At 43.4% G+C, this 21,493-nt stretch overlaps 1 protein-coding gene across 1 annotated transcript in view; it reads left to right on the top strand.

The window, feature by feature from the left end:
- LOC121284376 (E3 ubiquitin-protein ligase SH3RF3-like) overlaps positions 1-21,493 on the top strand; it is a 518,157-nt gene that overhangs the window by 453,565 nt on the left and 43,099 nt on the right. Inside the window, exons 4-5 of the mRNA XM_041199801.1 lie at positions 12,013-12,366; positions 16,937-17,043. Of these exons, the coding sequence (XP_041055735.1) occupies positions 12,013-12,366; positions 16,937-17,043 (461 nt within the window). The remainder of the gene's footprint in view (positions 1-12,012; positions 12,367-16,936; positions 17,044-21,493) is intronic.

Here is a 21,493-nt window from a genome sequence, read left to right as displayed (position 1 = left end):
ACCATTAGTTCCCCATGGGTTGAAATCAATTGGAGGTATCTCTTTTCACTGTTCTCATTTTTCCAGTTTTACGGCTTTTCCAGTTGTTTATCGTGAGTGATGCTATTGTTTTTCATCAAAGCCATGTACATCAGTGTAGCATCCAGAGGCTAAAGAAATGATTAAGTGAATTTCAGGAATTTGTTTGTTGCAGCCTACTAGCTTCCCTTCAGCTGCATTATTATGGCACATTTCCCAGCACTAGGTGTTCCTGCATGGAATGATAATGCAGCCTTTGGGTGTTATGAAATATTGAGACATCATGCAGGGTTTTAGCTATAAAGTAGCTGCTTATACCAATATTATTGCCTGAAATACTCTCTAAAATAAACACTGCTTGTCTATTAAACTATCATTCTTCAGTGACAACTGAAAATGAATTTTGAGACTGAGGTTCTTTTTTTATTCATTCATGGGATGTGGGTTTTGCTGGCTAGGCCAGCAATTATTGCCCATCCCTAATTGCTAAATGTGGTGGTGAGCTGCCTTCTTGAACCGTCTATGTGGTATAGGTACATACGCAGTGCTGTTACAGAGGGAGTTCCAGGATTTTAACCCAGCAACAGTGAAGGAATGACGATAGGTTTCCAAGTCAGGATGGTGAGTAACTTGGAGGGGATGGTGGTGTTCCCGTCTATCTGCTGCTCTTGTCCTTCTAGACAGTGGTTGTGCATTTTTTTTTGGAAGTTGCTGTCTAAGGAGGCTTCGTGAGTTCCAACAGTGCACCTTGTACACACTGCCACCACTGTGCATTAGTGGTGGAGGGAGTGAATGTTTGTGGATGGAGTGCCAACCAAGTGGGCTGCTTTGTCCTTGAAAGTGTTGAGCTTCTTGAGTGTTGTAGGAGCTGCACTCATCCAGGCAAGTGGGGAGTATTCCACCACACTCCTGACTTGTGCCTTGTAGATGGTGGACAGGCTTTGGGGAGTCAGGGGATGTGTTACTCACTGCAGCATTCCCAGTCTCTGACCTGCTCTTGTAGCCACAGTATTTATGTGGCTAATCCAGTTCAGTTTCTGGTCAATGGTGACGCCACATGATGTTGACAATGGGGGATTCAGTGATGGTAATGCTATTGAATGTCAAGGGGAGGTGATTAGATTCTCTCTTGTTGGAGATAGTCATTGCCTGGTCCTTGTGTGGCGCAAATGCTACTTACCAGCCCAAGCCTGGATATTGTCCAGATCTTGCTGAATTTGGACATGGACTGCTTCAGTATCTGAGGAATTACGAATGGTGCTGAACATTGTGCAATCATCAGCAAACATCCCCACTTCTGACTTTTTTTTTAGTACATACTATTGCTCAGTCAGATGCTTTAAACTACAGGTTTTTAATTTGGGTTTGCTGGAACCCAGTGGGAACCTTAAAGGAGATCCCAAGGTCATCAGATTTCTGTCCATCTGTTGTGACCATTGATTCACATTATTCCTGTTGCTATGTGCTAATGGAAAATATCCTCTGCAATGATAGTATGATTTACTTTTGAGCAGTTGGCCCTCTTTTGAGATCAGGTCAAGAGCAGGTCAGAGGCTGGGAATTCTGTGGCAAGTAACACACCCCCTGACTCCCCAAAGCCAGTCCACCATAAGTCAGGAGTGTGATGGAATACTCTCCACTTGCCTGAATGAGTGTAGCTCTAACAACACTCAAGAAGCTTGACACCAGGACAAAACAGTCTGCTTGATTGACACCCCAGCCACTGCCTTAAATATTCACTCCCTCCACCACAGATGCACAGTGGCAGCAGTGTGTACCATCTACATGATGCACTGCAGCAACTCACCAAGGCTTCTTTGACAGCACCTTCCAAACCCACAACCTCTATTACATAGAAGGACAAGGGCAGCAGGTGCATGGGAGCACCACCACCTGCAAGTTCCCCTCCAAGTGACACACCATCCTGACTTGGAACTATATCGCCGTTCCTTCATTATTGCTGGGTCAAAATCCTGGAACTCCCTAACAGCACTGTGGATTACCCACAACAGATGGACTGCAGCAGGTCAAGAAGGCAGCTCACCACAACCTTCTCGAGGGCTATTAGGGAATAAATTCTGCCCTAGCCAGTGATGCCCACATCACGTGAAAGAATAAATAAAAGGACAGTGGGCCTGGGATTTTGTCATTGTTTGTTATGTATCCCCAAGGATGTACCAGTATGTGAGGGGGAGAGGATAAAGCACAGAAAAATATGGAAATAATTCATTTAAGAATAATTCTTCTGAGCCAACCTTCAGCTGGGAATAGTTACTACACTCCATCTGATTAACGCATAGGATTGTGAATGGCCAGTCAGATTTGGCACATGTGTGACATCTCTGTTGTGCACATGCTTGATCTGCAGAAATGCAGCAAGAAGAAATGGAATATGTTTTTGGTCATAGAAGTATAAAAAGGAGTTTTCTTTTCTGGCAATAGTTCTGAGTTGGAAGCAGATTAATATTTTCCACTGAGGCATTTAACTCATTCAAAAGCATATTGTATCTTAGATAGGTCACAGCGGAGAACAAAATGTTTTGAGTTTAGGTTAAAATTCTTTGATGTGTCCTTTGTCTCTTTCTAATCCAAGTTTTCCAGAGAGGGAGCTCAGTTTCTTATGTTTATAATAACAATTATTCACAGTGTTATTCCTTTATTCTTTTTTCTCCTCTCCTTTGAACGTTGTCAAGCTGAAAGGTAGCAGGCTCCAACTTGTGGGCATCTCCACGTCCAGTTTCTATTGCTTGTCTTCTCATAGGGAATCCTGTGCTTTATTGTTGCAATTTATTTGACCTTCTTTGTGGCTTCTGTTTCTTTCCTGTTCCCAAATTTGCCTACTCCACTTCCAATCCTGCCCTCATCCAAAATCCACAAATGCGCTTTCCAGCTAACGTTACTGGACAGACATCAGGAGCTGGATTTTCAATCAGGTGTTGGGAACTGAAAATGGGATTAGTTCCAGAACCCAACTCTGCTCAGCATGATTTAGGCACACCCACCACAACCTTCAATGCTCCAACCAATTGAAGGTCGGGAGTGTATTCATTATCCAATCAAGGATGGCAGGTGGGCTCCCAATGCTGGAAGGTCAATGGGAGGTCCTCGAGGAATCCGTGATTGGCAGTCCCACCTGCCAAGGTAGGAGCTGCTGATCTGAGCATGGAGACTGCAAGGGACAAGTGCAGGCAAGTTAATATTTTACTTTTTAAAAAGCCACATTTGCATGCTCATGATCCTGGAGGGGCAACCCCTTCAAGGGACAGCTAGCGGATGCAGCTATGGACAAGCAGCTGTTATGAATTCAGGGTGGGGAGGAGTCCCTTGCTTGAGCTTTCATCCAATTAACCCCCCCCAACCACCCCACTCCCGCCCAACAACCCCACCCAGGACTCACCACGTTGACTTGAATGTGGTTCAGGTGGATGTGCGCTGGCCTCATTGCCAACTGGAAATTCAGTAATTGGCTGCCCATCGTTTTCCAGCTCAGTGTCAGAGACTGTCGTGGAGGATTCTAGGCAGTGGAAATCAGTCAATCAGAAGTTTAAACTTCTTAAGTAATTTCAGTGTGTGTGTGCATCAGAACTTCCAGAGGTTCCTGACATGTATCTTGCAACCTAAATTCCAATTTTGACAGCATAGATACCTGAAGATTTGGGCCAATGTCTTTTTTTCTGCGTTTATGTCAAACTCCACAGTATCACTGACATTTTCGTACAGCTGTTTTCCAGACACTCTTGAATACCTCCTTTTCGGAACAAAAAATAGAAAAGTAAGGTAAAAGAAACCCATCTAAAATCTGGACTTGTACCTCAATATTGTAATGGCAATGGTTCCAATCTCCGTATGAGAAAAAAAAGGAGGCTTGTGGCAGATACAGAGGGCTGAAAACAGCGTAAGCCCTAGAGGAGTATAGAAAGTGTGGTGGGCAGGGTACTTTAAAAAGTAATTAGGAGAGCGAAGAGAAGGCATGAGAAAACACAGCCAGGCATGATAAAGGAAAATTCCAAGGCACTTTATAAATATATTAAGGGCAAGAGGATAACCAGGGAAAGAGTAGGGCCCATTAGGGACCAAAGTGGCAATCTGTGTGTGGAGCCGGAGGACATCGATGAGGTTTTCAATGATTACTTTTCTTCTGTGTTCACTATGGAGAAGGATGATATAGGTGCAGAAATCAGGGAGGGGGACTGTGATATACTTGAACAAATTAGCATTGAGAGGGAGGAGGTATTACTGGTTTTAGCAGGCTTAAATGTGGGTAAATCCCCAGGCTCAGGTGAGGTGTATCCCAGGCTGCTGTGTGAGGTAAGGGGGGATATTGCAGGCGTTCTAACACTAATTTTCAAATCCTCTCTGGCCACAGGAGAAGTGCCAGGAGACTGGAGGATAGCAAATGTGGTACCATTATTCAAGAAGGGTAGTAGGGATAAACCAGGTAATTATAGGCCAGTGAGTCTAACATCAGTGGTAGGGAAACTACTGGAAAAACTTCTGAGGGACAGGATTAATCTCCACTTGGAGAGGCAGGGATTGAACAGGAATAATCAGCATGGCTTTGTCAGGGGGAATCATGTCTAACAAATTTGATTGAATTTTTCAAGGAGGTGACTAGTTGTGTAGATGAGGGTAGTGTAATTGATGTAGTCTATGTGGACTTCAGTAAGGTTTTTGACAAGGTCCCACATGGGAGAATGGTCAAGAAGTTAAGAGCCCAAGGGATCCAGGGCAATTTGGCAAATTGGATCCAAAATTGGCTCAGTGCAGAAGGACAGAGGGTGATGGTTGAAAGTTGTTTTTGTGATTGGAAACCTGTGATGAGTTGTGTACCGCAGGGATTGGTGCTGGGACCCTTGCTCTTTGTAGTGTATATCAATGATTTAGACATGAATATAGGAGGTATGATCAGTAAGTTCGCAGATGACACGGAAATTGGTGGTGTCATAAATAGTGAGGAGAAAAGCTTTAAATTACAGGACGATATAGATGGGCTGGTAAGATGGGCAGATGGACAGAGCAGTTGCAAATGGAATTTAATCCTGAGAAGTGTGAGGTGATGCATTTTGGGAAGACTAAAATGGCAAGGGAATACACAATGAATGGTAGGACCCAAGGAAGTACAGAGGATCAGTGGGACCTTGGTGTACAAGTCCACAGATCCTTGGAGGCAGCAGCACAGGTAGATAAGGTAGTTAAGAAAGCATATGGGATACTTGCCTTTATTAGCTGAGGCATAGATTATAAGAACAGGGAGGTTATGTTGGAGCTGTATAAAATGCTGGTTAGGCCACAGCTGGAATACTGTGTGCAGTTCTGGTCACCACACTATAGGAAGGATGTGATTGCACTGGAGAGGGTGCAGAGGAGATTCACCTGGTCTGGAGCATTTCAGCTATGAAGAGAGACTGGTTAAGCTAGGATTGTTTTCCTTAGAGCAGAGAAGGCTAAAGAGGTACCTGTTAGAGATATACAAAATTATGAGGGGCATAGATAGGGAGAAACTTCTCCCCTTAGCGGAGGTGTCAATGACGAGGGGGCATAGATTTAAGATAAGGGTGGGAGGTTTAGAGGGGATTTGAGGAAAAGTTTTTTACCCAGAGGGTGGTTGGAACCTGGAACACATTGCCTGCGGGGGTGATGGAGGCAGGAACCCTCACAACATTTAAGAAGTATTTAGATGAGCACTTGAAACACCAGAGCATACAGGCTACGGAGTGCTGGAAGGTGGGATTAGATTAGATAGGCGCTTGATGGCCGCCATGGACACGATGGGCTGAAGGGCCTGTTTCTGTGCCGTATAACCCCATGACTCCATTAGAGGTATAAAACAGACACGGCAGTGAGGCATTTAATCAAAAGGAATGTACTGCACCCATGGTCATGTAGAACATGAAGTTCATGCCCAAAAGCCATGCTTTGCATGGCTCAATCTCATCTCTTTCATCATGGTAAGATACCAACTGGTAGCCAGATTCTTTCCAACGCCTGAACTGCCCTTATGGGGCCCCTAACAGCCTGTGGAGAAGATTTGGAAGTGGATTCTTTTTCCTATGTTCTCAGCCGACGTTGGCCCATGGCATGAAGAGATTCTAAACAGCGAGAAGGAAGAGATAGTTTAAAAGAGAAGATGAAAATAAAGTAATGTTCAGTTTTTGCAGAGGGAATCGCCTGCTAGTCCCTGTACTAACTCTTCATGGGTGTATTACACACTAATAAAAATCTCCATGCCTTAAAGCTTGAGGTTATGGACAGCATCAGCTGCACAAGATAGTGCTGGCAGCTATAATTTGCTCCATTGACTCTGGTAATGACTTCATGTTGCAGACTCCAGCTGGTGTAAATGGGCCTTTAATTGAATATCAGTTGGGTTTGACTGCAGTCCCCTCCTGCATTCACTGAAGATGAATGATTGCAGTGTGTCAGTTTGATTTGTAAGCTTCTTATAGTTAGTTTTTATCATGATACGTGTAGTTACGGACTCCTTGTGCTGAATCCTTGCTAAGTTAGGCTTCAAAATCACTGGAACTGAGCGAAACAGTCTTTGATTTGTTAGTTAACTCTATAGGAGCAGCTGGACTTTAAATCCTATACTGAATTCTACCAAGTTGTATCATTATGCAGTTTGGGATTGACACATTGACAGGCAAGAAACCGTAGGCTAAATTTAATGCAGTTGTATCACACCAAATAATTTACATTATCCTCCTGCCTTTTTGTCACTGCAAGAGAGTTAAGAGTGATTTAATGCTACTAGACAAGTTTTCTTCAAAATCACCACATACCATTCCACTCCCTGTCTGGTGAAGATAAGTCCTGGGATTTAAGCAAAGTTGCACTGAAATTTGGCACATTTTAGTATCGGTAGAAAGGAAGAAGCAACTGGATTGAGCATGCATGACTGTTTAAAAGTCTGGAATATAACTTTTATTTTCTGTTTTGCTGGCCTTCACTAATCTGAAGGAAGATCTGTACAAACCATGAATAGGAAAAACATATTCTTGGTGGACTCAGTAAAAGTGATGTTCTACACCAGTACCAGCCCCATATATAGAGGGGTGCAACAGGCTGTGAGAATTGTTTCATGGTGCACAGCCCAAAAGCATTTACATTCCATTTCTATTCAATGCTGGAAGCACCGTTCTTCTGGAAGAGTCCTTGGAAAACCATATCTTGAAATGGTTCTCGCCTCTAATGGCAATAGTGATGTGGCTTTCACAGTGCTGCCAACATTGGAGCTCCTACGGGGCACAGGCTGTAATACAAAGAGAGCACAAAATTTTGGCCTTTATCACAAGAGAATGAGTATATAGGGGGTAAAGAAGTCTTACTTCAATCGTAAAGAACCTTGGTTAGACCACACCTGGAGTATTGTATACAGTTTTGGTCCCTTTACCCAAGGAAGGATATACTTGCCTTAGAGGGACTGCAACGTAGATTCACCAGACTATTTCCTGGGATGAGTTCAGCAACTTCAGACCATGAACTCCGTCCTTTATTTTGAACCTTTGGAATTCTCTACCCCAGAAGGCTGTGGAAGCTCAGTCATTATGTTCAAGACCAAGATCGATAGATTTCTAGAGACTAATGACATCAGGGATGTGAGGATAGCACAGAAAAATAGCGTTGAGGTAGACGATCAACCATGATCAGTGGAGCAGGCTTGAGGAACTAAAGCATAACTCCATTGCACTCTTATCCATTATTGGGAGTACATGAGTTTAAACTTAACTAATTAATGACTTTGGTCATTAATCATTATTATTCAGACAACTGTATCCACTCCCCTCACTCTTCTTGCCACCCCCCCCCCACCCCCGCCCAGGGTTTCTCTCCTTGTTCCTTCCAGTATCACCTGTCTCTCTCCTCCCTATTCTCCAGGCCACACTGCCACTGAAAATAATTGAAGTTGGGCATTCATTCATCAGACACCCAAGCATGTGTGTATTAGTTATATTAGTGCTTCTCAAATATTTTGGTGCTGGACCCAACCAAAAAATTCTCAAAGACATTTGTACCCCTCTAGCTGAAACAAAAGCCCCTCTCTTGCTATCTATTTCTCTCTCTAGCACTACTTTTGTTTCTTCCTTTCCTTCACTTCTGCTTTGCTCATTTTTCTACCTCTTGGCTTCTTTGGCCTTGTATGTATTCCCCATCCTTTTATCTCACCATTAGCATTAAAGTCATCGCTTGTGTCCTGCAATAGAAAATAAATAAATAGAAAATAAAAAAAACATAAACCAATGTTTATGGTTATGGAATAAAGGCAAAGGTACCATTTGAAGTTCTGCTTCAAGGAAGCATAGATGTTTATTGCACAGAAGAAAGCCAATTTATTCCATTGGCCCTGATATTTACTGAGCCACAAGTTTGAAGTACAGTGAGTGGTTATGGGCGGAAAATCCAGAAGGAAGGGTTTTCTGAATGTCCTAAAGATTTTAACTGCAGGAAGTCTTTTAAATTTTTTCCTTCCGGTTACCTGCCAGATTGACAGGCTGGCTGCCAGTCAGGCAGGAAAAATCTGCTGCAGAAGGAAGCAGCAGAGAGGCACGAAGCAAGAGATTGCTGGCTGTGGATGCAGCGAGATAATGTTCGGGAGATAGAAGTTGACAGGAAGAGATCATGGGGACAGTGAGGTGGTAATCAGCACAGGTGAGATCCGTGGGGGCAGGGGGTGGTTACAGTTTAGCATTTTGGGTATGAGGAAGCATTGCAGCTCCTCCTGGCCTGCAAGCTACTGGTAAGGCACCTATCTTATGGATCAACAACAGCAACTTCCATTTATCATGCCACTTTAACATAGTAAAGCTTTCCAGGATGCTCTACAGGAACGTTATCAAACAAACTATATAAGACGATATTAGCACAGATACTAAAGCTTTGTCAAAGAGGTCGGTTTTAATGAGTGTCTTAAAGTAGTAGAGAGACATAGAGATGTGGAGATGTTTAGGAAGGAAATTCCAGAGCCTAAGCAGCTGAAGGCATGACTACCACTGATGAAGCAATTAATATCAAGGTGCACAAGGGACCAGAATTGGAGAAGTGCAATAATTTCAAAACATTGTAGGTCTGGAGGAGGTTTAAAGACAAGGTTGAAAATTTTAAAATCAAGGTGATGCTATTGGACCAATGTACGTCAGCAAGCACAGAGGCAATGGATGAATTGAGCTTGGTGTGAGCAAGAAAATGGGGAGCAGAATTTTGAATGAACTCAAGTTTATGTAGGATGGACGTCTAGAGGGAATATAGGAGCAGGAATAGGCCATTCACTCCCTCAAGCCTGCTCCACTGATCATGGTTGATTGTCTACTTCAACGCTATTTTTCCATGCTATCCCCATATCCCTGGGACAGGATTTTCCCTCGTCGGGGGAGAAGTTGAAGTGCGGGCGCATGAAGGCACGCCTCCGACGGGGAGTGGCACCATTTTACATGGGCGGACCAATTAAGGCCCGCCCAGCGTGACATCCGCTCAGAAGTGATATGCACTCCCTGTGCAGGGGGGAGTCCCTAAACCCGAGACCGCACTCTTTCGCGCATGCGCACAAGAGAGCGCACTCATCTCCCTGAGGCTAAGTGCTGCCTCAGGGAGATCGGCTGTACTGTCAAAAATATTAAAAATAGAGAAAAAAAATTTCCCTGACATGTACCCTCATGTGACACTGTCACATGAGTTGGGACATGTCTATAACTTTTAAAAAAACTTTTATTAAATTTTTTAAAACCTACATGAAACCTCATCCCGCCCGTGGATGAGGTTTCATGCTTTTTCTAATTCCCGCCAGGGCTCCTGGCCTGCCTGCCAACCTTAAGGTTGGACGGGCAAGTCCATTAATTAGTTTAATGACTCTGTCAATGGCCTTAATAGGCCATTGACAGGCCAGCGGGCGCACAGCTGATTTTGCTGCACCCACACCTACCTGAAAATTTAAATGGAGCCAGTGACATCAGGAGTTCCGCCCGACGTCACCGTACTGCATTTTATGCATCGGTGAGTGGGCCCCGGCCCCCGCTTGCCAACGGGAAAATCCTGCCCCAATGTCATTATTATCTAGAAATCTATTGATCTTTGTCTTGGACATAATGACTGAGCTTCCACAGCCTTCTGGGGTAGAGAATTCCAAAAATTCAAAATGGAGGACAGAATTTATGGTCTGAAGTTGCTGAACTTATCCCAGGAAATAATCTGGGTCCATGTACTGGATGTACATTGGTCCAGTAGCATCACCTTGCTTTTAAAATTTTCAACCTTTAAACCTCCTCCAGGCCTACAATCCTTTGAAATTTCTGCACTTCTCCAAATCTGGTCCCTCGGTGCACTCCTGCTATGACAAGTATATCCTTCCTTGGGTAAAGGGACCAAAACTGTACACAATACTCCACATCCGGTTCTATACAATTGAAGTAAGACTCCTTTACTCCTGTACACTCATTCTCTTGTAATAAAGGCCAACTACACAATTTGCCTTCCTAATTGCTTGCTGCACCTGCATGTTAGCTTTCAGTGACTTATGAACAAGGACACCCAGGACCCTTTGGACATCAACATTTCCCAATCTCTCACCATTTAAAAAATATTCTGCACCTCCATTCCTCCTACCAATTTGGATAATCTCACACTTATCCACATTAAATTCCATCTGCCATATTCTTGCCCTCTCCTTAAGCCTGCCCAAATCCCCTTGTAGTCTCTTTGCATCATCTTCACAACACACAGTCTTGCAAACTTGGAAATATTACATTTGGTTCCAACATCCAAGTCTTTGATATAGATTGTGAACAGGTGGGGCCAAGTACTGATCCTTGCGTTACCCCATAGTCATAGCCTGCCAACCTGAGAATTATCCATTTATTCCTACTTTCTGTTTTCTGCCCATTATACAATCCCCAGTTCATGCCAGTATATTGCCCCTATCCCATGTGCTGTAATTTTGTTTACTAATGCCCTGTGTGGGACCTTATCAAAAACCTACTGAAAATCCAAATACAATTCATCCACTGGTTCTCCCTTATCTATTCTAGTAACATCCTCAAAAACCTCCAACAGGTTTGTCAAATCTGATTTCTCTTTCATAAATCCATGTTGACTCTATCCAGTTATCAGATTCTTTATAATAGATTCTAGTATTTTCCCCACTACTGACGTCAGGCTAGTAGGTCTGTAGTGCCCCATTTTCTCTCTCCTTCCTTTCTTAAATAGTGGGGTTACATTTGCCACCTTCCAATCTGCAGGCACCATCCCAGAATCAATAGAATTTTAGAAGATGCCAAAGGCACAGATGAGAGTTTCATCAGCAGATGAGTTGAGGTGGGGAGGACTCGGGTGATATTATGGAGGTGGAATTAGGTGGTCTTAGTGATTTCATGGATATACGGTGGAAATTTCATCTCAAGGTCTAATTCAACAGGGAGAGAGTTGAAGTTGGTGGCCGAGAAAGGAGCTTGTGGCGGGGACTAAAGACAATGGTTTCGCTCTTCCCAGTATTTAGCTGGAGGAAATTTCTGCTGATCCAGCACTGGATATCGGAAAAGCAGTATTACAAATCGGAGACGGTGGATCTAGCCCTTCTTGCCTCCTTTGATAATCTAGGATACCTGAGGCTTTGGAAACAAGGCCAACATTAGTTAAAAATGAAAAGCATGTTAAAATGAAGGCATGCAGCCTCCTTAAAAGGATCCGACCAACCTGCTTCCTGAGAAAGGATTGGTTACCTACCCCAGGTCCTGGCTTCATTGAAACCAGAAGCGGTTGGGTTTGACATTTAAATGTTTTTAACTTCTCACCTGACCCAAACCCACTCTTTTTAGGGGGTTCAAATTAGCCCAATTGTATTGGCGTTTTAACAGAGCAATAGAAGACTGGTCCCTTTTCCCTTTATTTGCACTTGTAACTTCACCACCTTTGCTTCAAACACATGTGACTAATGAAGAAAAACACTGACTTCTTAACAATACATTTTAATGATCTTTAATTACTTTTGTTTATTTTTACCCACAGCTTAATTCGACTGCAAAACAGCTGATTGAGATGGATAAACAGTGCCTGCCAGTTGCACAGAATATTGATGCAGCTCCATCAGCTGCTACCAATGCAGGAGCCAGCCCGGCACCTAGCTCTCCCATAAATAGCAGCGGGGCTGCCAGCGCAGTTCACAGACATATTGACGGCAAGAAAAATGCCAAGAAACGGCATTCCTTCACTTCGTTCAGCATGTCACACAAGTCTTCCCAAGCCGTCAACAACAGGCACTCGATGGAAATCAGTGCACCAGTTCTCATCAGTTCCAGTGACCCCAGAGCAGTTGCCAGAATTGGGGAAGTACCACACCTATCTTCTAGTGCACCTTCCCAGGTAAAGTAACCTGAGCAAAGCATATTAGTAACTGTACAAGGTGACATGGTCCATGATACAGGCTATACCTTCTATAGGGATGAAATTGTCTTCATAACCTCATTAGACATGTCTCTTTTATCAGCAATACTCAAGTTCTGTATTACCAAATGAATATTGAAAATTCCTCTCCAGTGGTTCCAGATTTAGTCCTCCTTAATCTTTTGAAATTGTTGATCTTGTTAGAGGAGATTTTCCTCTTCGTTGCACCCAGACTTCATTGAAGAATGCCGCATGGTCTTTGGCAATGCCTGCCCCTGGGGAATTGAGGTAATCTGCTAGAAGCGGTGCCACGCGAACAAGTTTCTCCCCCATACAAGTTACAAAATACAAAGAAACCATTCACCTCAACCATCCCATGTCACAATTTACCCTCCATGCAAGCATATAATTCAATTACATTTACCTCCCTGTTCCCACATCTCTTCAGCCAATATTCATGTGGCCGTGCAGCAACTTGAAAGTTCCCACACAGGCCGAACATAAGTCAGCCCGTTTAAGTTACTGCCCGTGTTCGGCCATGCAATTAAATTTAAAGGGCCTGCACACTCAAATAGGCTGCACTCATCAAAAATGTTAGAGGGAACGTTGCCTTCAATCCCTTTTCCTACATCCATCTATCCAATCTAATCTTGAATATTGACATAATTTCTGCCTCAACCATTAACCCTGGAAGTGAATTCCACTTTCTCACACCATTCTGTAATGAAGTTCCTCTTGCTCTTTTACATTTCACCTTTTAACTACAGTCCCACAGTTACTGGAAACTGTCTACTTCTATCCCTGATGAACATCCTGATGAAAGGTCATCCTGATCTGAAATATCTTTCCACAGATTTTGCCTGACGCACTGAATATTTCCATCAATTTTTGTTTTCATTTCTACTTCTATCTCATCTTCATATTTGCATTTTATTTGCATATCTCCCATTTTATTTTTCAAATAAACAAATGTTTCTCAGCAAAATAGCTAATCTCAGATCTTTTGCAATTGGCTTCGGAGTGGCCCAATTCATGTCGCAGTAGATTAAAACTTAATTTTAGCAGATAACCAGAGAAGCAGCCTTAGCTTACATGGAAAACCTTATGTTTAGCAGACTCTAAAAAGCTGAGACTGCAAAATTCAGCATCTAGGACCCGTTCACTATGGAAGGACTGTCTGTGAGCATTACTCAGTCTCCTGTTCCCCTAAAATTTCATTTCCGCATCACCACTGCTCCACAATTCTCCAGCTTTCCATCCTTCTTCTACATGCTATCACAGTATCCCCTTGATCAAAATCCTGAAATAAAAGCTATCAAAAAAGCATCTGTAATAACTTTATAGTGTCTATCTTGTGGGTGCCTTTGCCTAACCTAGTGCTCCTACACAGTACCATCCCAGTGGCAGCAGACTTTCAGTGGGGAGGCTGCAGATGGCCTAACTGGCTGACCTCACGCAGCTCTGGGCCTTGAGGGCCCGGCTTTAGATTGTGGTACCTCGGCATGGGTTGTGGTGTCTGGATTGGATGGCTGAACAGCAGCATCAGAGGTACTGGTGGGGTGGCAGTGGTGGGAACATGAAGGCAGTCACCCTGTGAGAAGGAAGGCAGGTTTGTGCACCAGGCAGCCATGGGCAGCACCTCAGCAATCCTAGTGGTCAGCCAGAGGACAGATTGCTGGACTGCTGTGAGAGCCTGAATGCCTCTTGGAGTATTGGTAGCCACAGCCAGGACAGCAGCAGTCTGAGCCTTCATGGCAACAAACTTAGATTTCATGATCTCAGTCTAAGCTTCCACTGCAGCAGTGAGAGTAGGGTGCTTCATCCTGTGTTGCAACAGAAGCTGAGACACCAGCCACCGGATGCTTCATCAAGGCTGAGTCTGAACATAAGAACATAAGAAATAGGAACAGGAGTAGACCATTCAGCCCCTCAAGCCTGCTCCTCCATTCGATAAGATCATGGCTGATCTTCTTTTGTTTCGATCTCCACATTCCCATCTAACCCAGATAACCTTTGATTCCCTTGTCTAATAAGAATCTATCTACCTCTGCCTTAAAAATATTCAATGACCCCTGTCTCCACCACCTTCTAAGGCAGAGTTCCAAAGTCGCACAGCCCTCTGAGAGAAAAAAATTCTCCTCATCGCTATCCTAAAAGGGCACCCCCTAATTTTAAAACAGTACCCCCTAGTTCTGGACTCACCCACAAAAGAAAACACCTTTTTGACGGTCACCTTGTCAAGGCCATTCAGGATACTTCAATCAAATCACCCCTCTCTCTTCTAAACTCCAGTGGAAACAAATCCAGTCTGTCCAACCTTTCCTCAGAAGACAACCCACTCGTTCTAGGTATCAAGCTAGTAAACCTCCTTTGAACTGTCTCCAATGCAACTGGAGTTGGCCATCATTTCCACGGCAAAAAGGATGGGCTCCAAGCTTAGCACGATGCACTGAGCCTTGTTGAAGCCAGACTCTTCCATGCTCCTTGACTGTGACAAAAGGCTCTAAGGCAGGCCTGCTAATGCACCAAACATCTTTGTGTGCATGCCCATCAGCATTTTCCTGTACACCCCCATCGATATTTTGATTTCTCTGCAGCAGACCTTGTCTTCCGGGGAATTGGCACACGTGCTATCCTTTCCCCCTGGCCTCACTACAGCCCATTTATGCCCAGTAACTTACCATGTGCTGACACCAACGCTATACTACTCTCTAAGGTACATGCAGTGCTAGTATCTGAGCTGATGGCTGTGACTGTCAGACTAAGCGATGGTGCTTCTTTATCAGACATCTGTTGCTCATGGTGAGGTTGCAGTGGGGGCTGGCCAGCAGGAAAATTATAGCTATCTAAAAACATAAATGCAGAAGGCAACAGGTGGGTGAGAGATGGGGTGGAGTGGAAACCCAAGAATTCCATGGTCATGCCATCTGCAGCTTTTACTTCATGCTAGATAACAGGATGAGAGTGAAGTGAGGTTTGAAAAGCAGAATAAGGCAGGAATATACCGTCATCCTGCCACCTCAGCAACACCAGATGCAATAGCCGGCCCCATCATACAGAACAACCTCTCCTCAAGAGGGCTCTAGAGATGCATGCATGCCTGTCTTCCATCAGTTCTTTGCTGCTCCCTGTGGTAATGTGCCATATTGTCCTGGAAGAGAGAAGGAAGAGTGTCAGTGAGTGCGCTGTGACCTTTTTGGGTGATGTGCCTGCCATATTTGAATAGCTGGAGGTACATGGAAGCTGCAAGAGGTGGGCACATTGGTAAGTTTGAGAGGGGAGAGGTGAAACACCTGAGTGTCAGGCATGAGTCCTGATTGCTAATTGGCGAGCAACAGGGCTGTGATTATCCAGAGGGTAGTCGCGTAGTGGGTAGGAGATGTCAGTGACAGTTGATGATACATTTGCTGACCTTGACCATTCATGTGAGGTCAGTGAACTATTTCTGACTCAACAAGATCAGGTGCAGGGTAATTGCTCATTGCAACCTGCTTGCACAATGACGGGCCTTGTCAAATTTCTGCCCCTGAATTTCTGAGCATGTGCAACTAGCAGGAGTCTCACCGACTGCATTTGCAAAATAGGAAGCACAGCCACAATCTCCCAACATATAAATATGACATCTTGAGTAGTCCTCATACAGTTTATGGGTAAAAGTAACATTAAATCGACACTGTGGCTTTAAATGGACTATTCAGCCCTTTTAATTGTCAATCTACAGTTCATCAACTTTAAATTCCAATTAAATATTAGAAAGACTGAAGTTATTGTTCCAGTTTGTTCACAACCTTGGTACCACATTTGATCCTGAGATGAACTTCTGTCCATATATTCGTGTCATCACTAAGACCGCCTTTTTCCACGTATATAATATTGCTCGATTTCACCCCGTCTCAGCTGTTAGGCGCTGAAATCCTCATCCATGCCTTTGTTAGCTCTAGACTCAACTATTTCAACCTGCTACTGGCTGGTCTCCCACATTCTACCCTCTGTGAACTTGAGGTTATCCAAAACTCTGCTGACCTTGTCTTAACTCACAGCATTCCCCATCACCCCTGTGTTCACTGTCCTACAATGGTTCCTGGTCAAGCAACATTTTGATTTTAAAATTCTTATCCTTGTTTTCACATCGCTCCATGGCCTCACTTCTCCCTATCCCTGTAATCTCCTCCAAACCAAAACCCTCAGTGATATCTGTGCTCCTCCTGTGCATTTCCAATTTTAATTGCTCCACCATTCAGTTGTCTAGCCTCAAATTCTAGAATACACCTCTCTGCCTCTCTACCTTGTTTTCGTCCTTTAAGACGCTTCTTAAAACCTACTTCTTTGACTAAGCTTTTGGTCAATTGACCTACTATATCCTTATGTGGCTTGGTGATATACTTTGTTTTATAATGCTCCTGCGAAGTGCCTTGGGATGTTTCATTATGTTAAAGGTGCTATATAAATTTAAGTTGTTGTTGAAGTAGCTCAGAATAATAAAGATTTGGAAGTGCTGCCTCATCACTGACTTTGGTACTAAATCCACCTTGTCTTTTATTTTTCATAGGCTTCATCTCTTAATGCTAACGCAGCTGCTGGTGCAGTGGGACCTAGACCAGGAGCTACCATAGGGGATCAGGGAACAGCATCAAAGACACAACTACCACTCAATATGTAAGTGATCATTCTGATTAAAGCACAGCGGTCTGGATATTGCGCACGCAAAAATTTGCATGAGGGTGGCGTGCTCCTGTGACACTGACTTGGGATTGGGTTTCGCCCTCCCGATTGCAAGATTGCAATGGACAGACGTAAAGTACGATCAGGTGGGATAAACCACGCAGATAAGGACCAAAAGAGGTCATCCACCTATTTTCTCAGTAACCCTCCCACCCTTGTTAAGCCAGACAGCAATTGTCCAAATTGTAATAGTTAGGCCAAAGGGCCTGTAAAGAATTGCTGGCGGATGCGTAATTGTGCTGCCAAATTTGAACTTTAGTGAAGTGAGAATGGGTGTCATTATATTGAGAAGTTAGAGTGGTGCTGTTGTTTCAAATGAGTGGATTTCAGTTTTTTCATTACCTTAGGACTGAAGCTATGGGTTCTGGTTAGGAGTGATTTCAAGCAGTCTACCACATCACTTAAAGGGCATCTTGTATATGGTACATACTGCTGTCACTGTGCACTGGTGGCTTAAGGTGATGGATGGGGTGCTAATCCAATGGGTTGCTTTGTCCTGGAAAGTGTTGAACTTCTTAAATATCATTGGAGCTGCAATTATCCAGATAATTGGAGAGTATTCCATCACACTCCTGACTTGCATCTTGTAGATGGTGGACAGGTTTTGGGGAGTCAGGAGATGGGTTACTTGCCGCAGAATTCCCAGCCTCTGACCTCCTCTTGTAGCCACAGTATTTTTGTGGCATGTCCAGTTCAGTTTCTTGTCAATGGTAGTCCCCAGTATGTTGATAGTGGGGGGATTCAGTAATGGTAATGCTTTTGAATGTTAAAGGGGAGATGGCTAGGTTCTCTCTTCTTTCTTATTGGAGATGGTCATTGTCTGGCACTTATGTGGTGCAAATGTTCCATGCCTCTTTTCAGCCCAAGCCTGAATAAGACCATAAGATGTAGGAGCAGAAGTCAGCCATTCGACCCATCAAGTCTGCTCTGCCATTCAGTGAGATTATAACTGACCTGATAATCCTCAACTCCACTTTCCTGCCTTTTCCCCATAACCCTTGATTCCCTTACTGATTAAAAATCTGTCTTATCCAAGTCTTGCTGCAAGTAAGCACTGACAGCTTCATTATCTGAGGAGTCGGAACTTAATATTGTGCAAACATCCTGACTCCTGCCTTTTGATGGAGGGAAGATGGAGATGAAGCAGCTGAAGATGGTTGGGCCTAGGACACTACCCTGAGGAATCCCTGCAGCGATGTCCTCGGACTGAGATGATTGGCCCCCAAAAACCATAACCATCTTCTTTTGTGCTGCTGAAACCCTCATCCATGTTTTTGTTTTCTCTAGACTTGACTATTCCAATGCACTCCTTGCCAGCATCCCATCTTCCACTTTCCATCAACGTGAACTCATCTGATACTCTGCTGCCTGTATCTTAATCCACACCAAAGCCCTTTCACCTATCACCCCATGCTCACTGACCTACATTGGCACCCTTTGGGCAACAACTGTAAATTAAAATTATTTTCAGTTCCCTCCAGGGCTTTGCCCATCCCTATCTCTGTAAACTCCTCCAGTTCTACAACCCTCTGAAGAAGTGTCATACAGACTTGAAACGTTAACACTGTCTTTCGCTCCACAGATGCTGTCAGACCTGCTGAATTTTTCCAGCATTTTTTGTTTTTGTTTCAGATTTCCAGCATCTACAGTATTTTGCTTTTATCTATAACCCTCTGTGTTCCTCCAATTCTCGTCTCTTGCAGAACCCTGATTTTAATTGCTCCACTATTAACAGACATGGCTTCAGATGTCTGGATCCTAAGCTCTCAAACCTCTTCGCTAAACCTTTCCGCAACTCTTCTCTCCTCTAAGATGTTCCTTCGAACCGCCTTCTTTGGCCCCTGTCCTAACACCTTGGTGTCACTTTAGTTTGATAGCACTCCTGTGAAGCACCTTGGGAGTTTTACTATAGTAAAGGTGGACATATAAATGCAAGCAGTTGGTGTGGAAGACAAGTTGACACTGGAGCTGGGAAGGATACCGCCTCATCAGAGGAAACTGAGGAGGGTAAGGAGTTACCCAGAAAGGAAACAGTACAGACAGAAAAGCTTTCTCCTGCAGCTTCGTAAGTAACAATGTGTGAGGAGCTTCTGTTGGACTTATCAACTTCTGACCCAAATTTGAGCAAAGCTAGCATTGGGACGCTTAAACCACTTTCAGATTCATATCTTACTTGAACATAGTCGGCAAGCTGGAAAGACCGAATAGGTGCTTTGCTGCAGTCTACCCATTGTGGGAGAGCCAGCCAGCAACTCAGGCCTGGAGGGGGTGATCTGATCCCAGAATAGGGTGAGCACTGAACGGCAGTGCTTTTGTGCAACCAAGAGCTGGATGAATTGTCAGTCCTGCTGCCCTTTGCAGTGGGTACCTGTGGAAGCAGCTCTTCGATCCTCATACCTTCTGATAGAATAGGAACTCTGAACAGATAGCACAACAAATTCTGTTACACATAAGGACAGAACCTGAAGTAGGCTCAGGGACAGATTGGAACTTATTTTTCAAGCAAAAAAATCAGGGGATTATGTTAAAGATTAATATATGAGGGAAAAAATGTAATCTTATTTCACAACAGCTTACTATATCAGCATATAACACATGTGCTCTGCCTAATTATCAAACAATTCAGTTTCTGCAGGCCAACCTAGCACAATTGGGTTTCACTCCATTTATGTTACATGTTGAATCATACAAAAACACTTTGAACTAAGCATCTCCAGAGGGACTTTGTAAACGATTCTGATTTCACAGTACATGTCAATGAAAGTCACTGCCAATAAAAAGTCAGATTACAGAACCCCCAGGGCAATAGCTAAAATGCATAAACTGGTACTCCAAATCTTTGTCTTTCTGACATTGATCAAGTGTAGTGGAATATGCTGTGGCTAAGAGTTGTTGTAGTTTAATATCATGTTGGTTAGCCCTCCTAACCCTTACCGTTGTCTAACTACTAAAACAAAAGCTATATAAAAGATCATTCAGTTTGATATCCTTGTTGACATAGATTTTAATGAGTACCCATAGCTAAGGTTAAGGATCGTTGATGCAAGTTAAGTCGACATCAAATCTGCTTCTGTTCTAATCCAGAATGTTGGAATGAAATTCTTATGCCTAAAAAAAATTGAATTTATATAATGGCTCTTACATGCTCAAAATGCCTCAATACATTTCACAGCCAATTAATTCCTTTGAAATGCAGTAACTGTTGTTTCAGTGGCAAAGTCGGCTGTCAATTTGCATAAAGAAATAGGAATCAGCATTGGAACTAGCTGAAATTTTAGGAATCAGATTTGTGCCTGCAGTGAGCCACATAACCTTTTCCCAAAGAAAAAGAAAAACTTGCATTTTCATGACCTCGGGACTTCCTAAAGCACTTTGTCAAGTTATTATAATACCTTGGGCTTATTTACTGTACAAGACACAAAGCACCAATCGCTCATAAGGGATTGGGTAAACACGTTGTGGGTTCACTTATTGAGACTAGGTACATGAGAACAGTTATGCACAGGTATAAAACTTGAAGGCATCAGAGCTGTGTGTGTGCTCTGCTCAAAGCAAAAGTGAAACTAAGACTGGATTACATGACACATTTCCCTTTTAGTGATATCATGCTGATATTCCTTAAAGACATTTAAAACACTTCTCAGCCAATTAAGTACTTTTTCTGAAGTGTAGTCACGTTATAAGATAAAAAATGCAGCAGCCAAAATTGTGTAATGATAATTCCCAAGAACTGCAATGTGACAATGATTAGACAATCTACTTTTGCGTGATGCTCCAGAGACCAGTATTGGCCTCGACTTCAAGGATAACTCCCCTGCTCTTCTTTGAGATTGTGTCAAGGGGTCTTTTACATTCACCTGAGAGGGCAGACGGGGCCCGGGCATCAATTTAATGTCTTATCCAAAAAACAGCACCTCCAACAGTGCACCACTCCCTCACTGCTGCTTTGGAGTGTCAACCCACATTTTTGTGCTCAAGTCCTGGAGTGAGACTTGAACACACAACCTTCTGACTCAGAGGCAAGAATGCTGTGACTAAGCCATTGCTGACACAGGACAGAAATGTCAAATTGGGCAAATTGTAGTTGTTAAATTATCGGTAACCAGGCAGTCATAATCCTGTAAAGGTACAACTTCTTTCCAAACACTCAATGGGGTTATGCCATTAAAACTGCTGAGAGATAAACTGGGACTGTTACTGTACAGACTTGCTTCACAAAGTTGTTCTTTAGTTTCACCTTGTTGCCTTCCTGCTGTTAGAATTGTCATGTTTACATTGCAGATGTTTTTAACAGCAACGAGCCCACAATGACTTGAAAAAAGAACATAGCTGCTACAAGCAAGAGTGACTCAGACCCTCTCATTATTCTCTGTTTTGGCTGTAA

This window comes from Carcharodon carcharias, chromosome 11 (genome assembly GCF_017639515.1).
Source record: "Carcharodon carcharias isolate sCarCar2 chromosome 11, sCarCar2.pri, whole genome shotgun sequence".
In the NCBI taxonomy this organism is placed as follows: domain Eukaryota; kingdom Metazoa; phylum Chordata; class Chondrichthyes; order Lamniformes; family Lamnidae; genus Carcharodon; species Carcharodon carcharias.
This window is presented reverse-complemented; position numbering and strand designations above follow the sequence as displayed.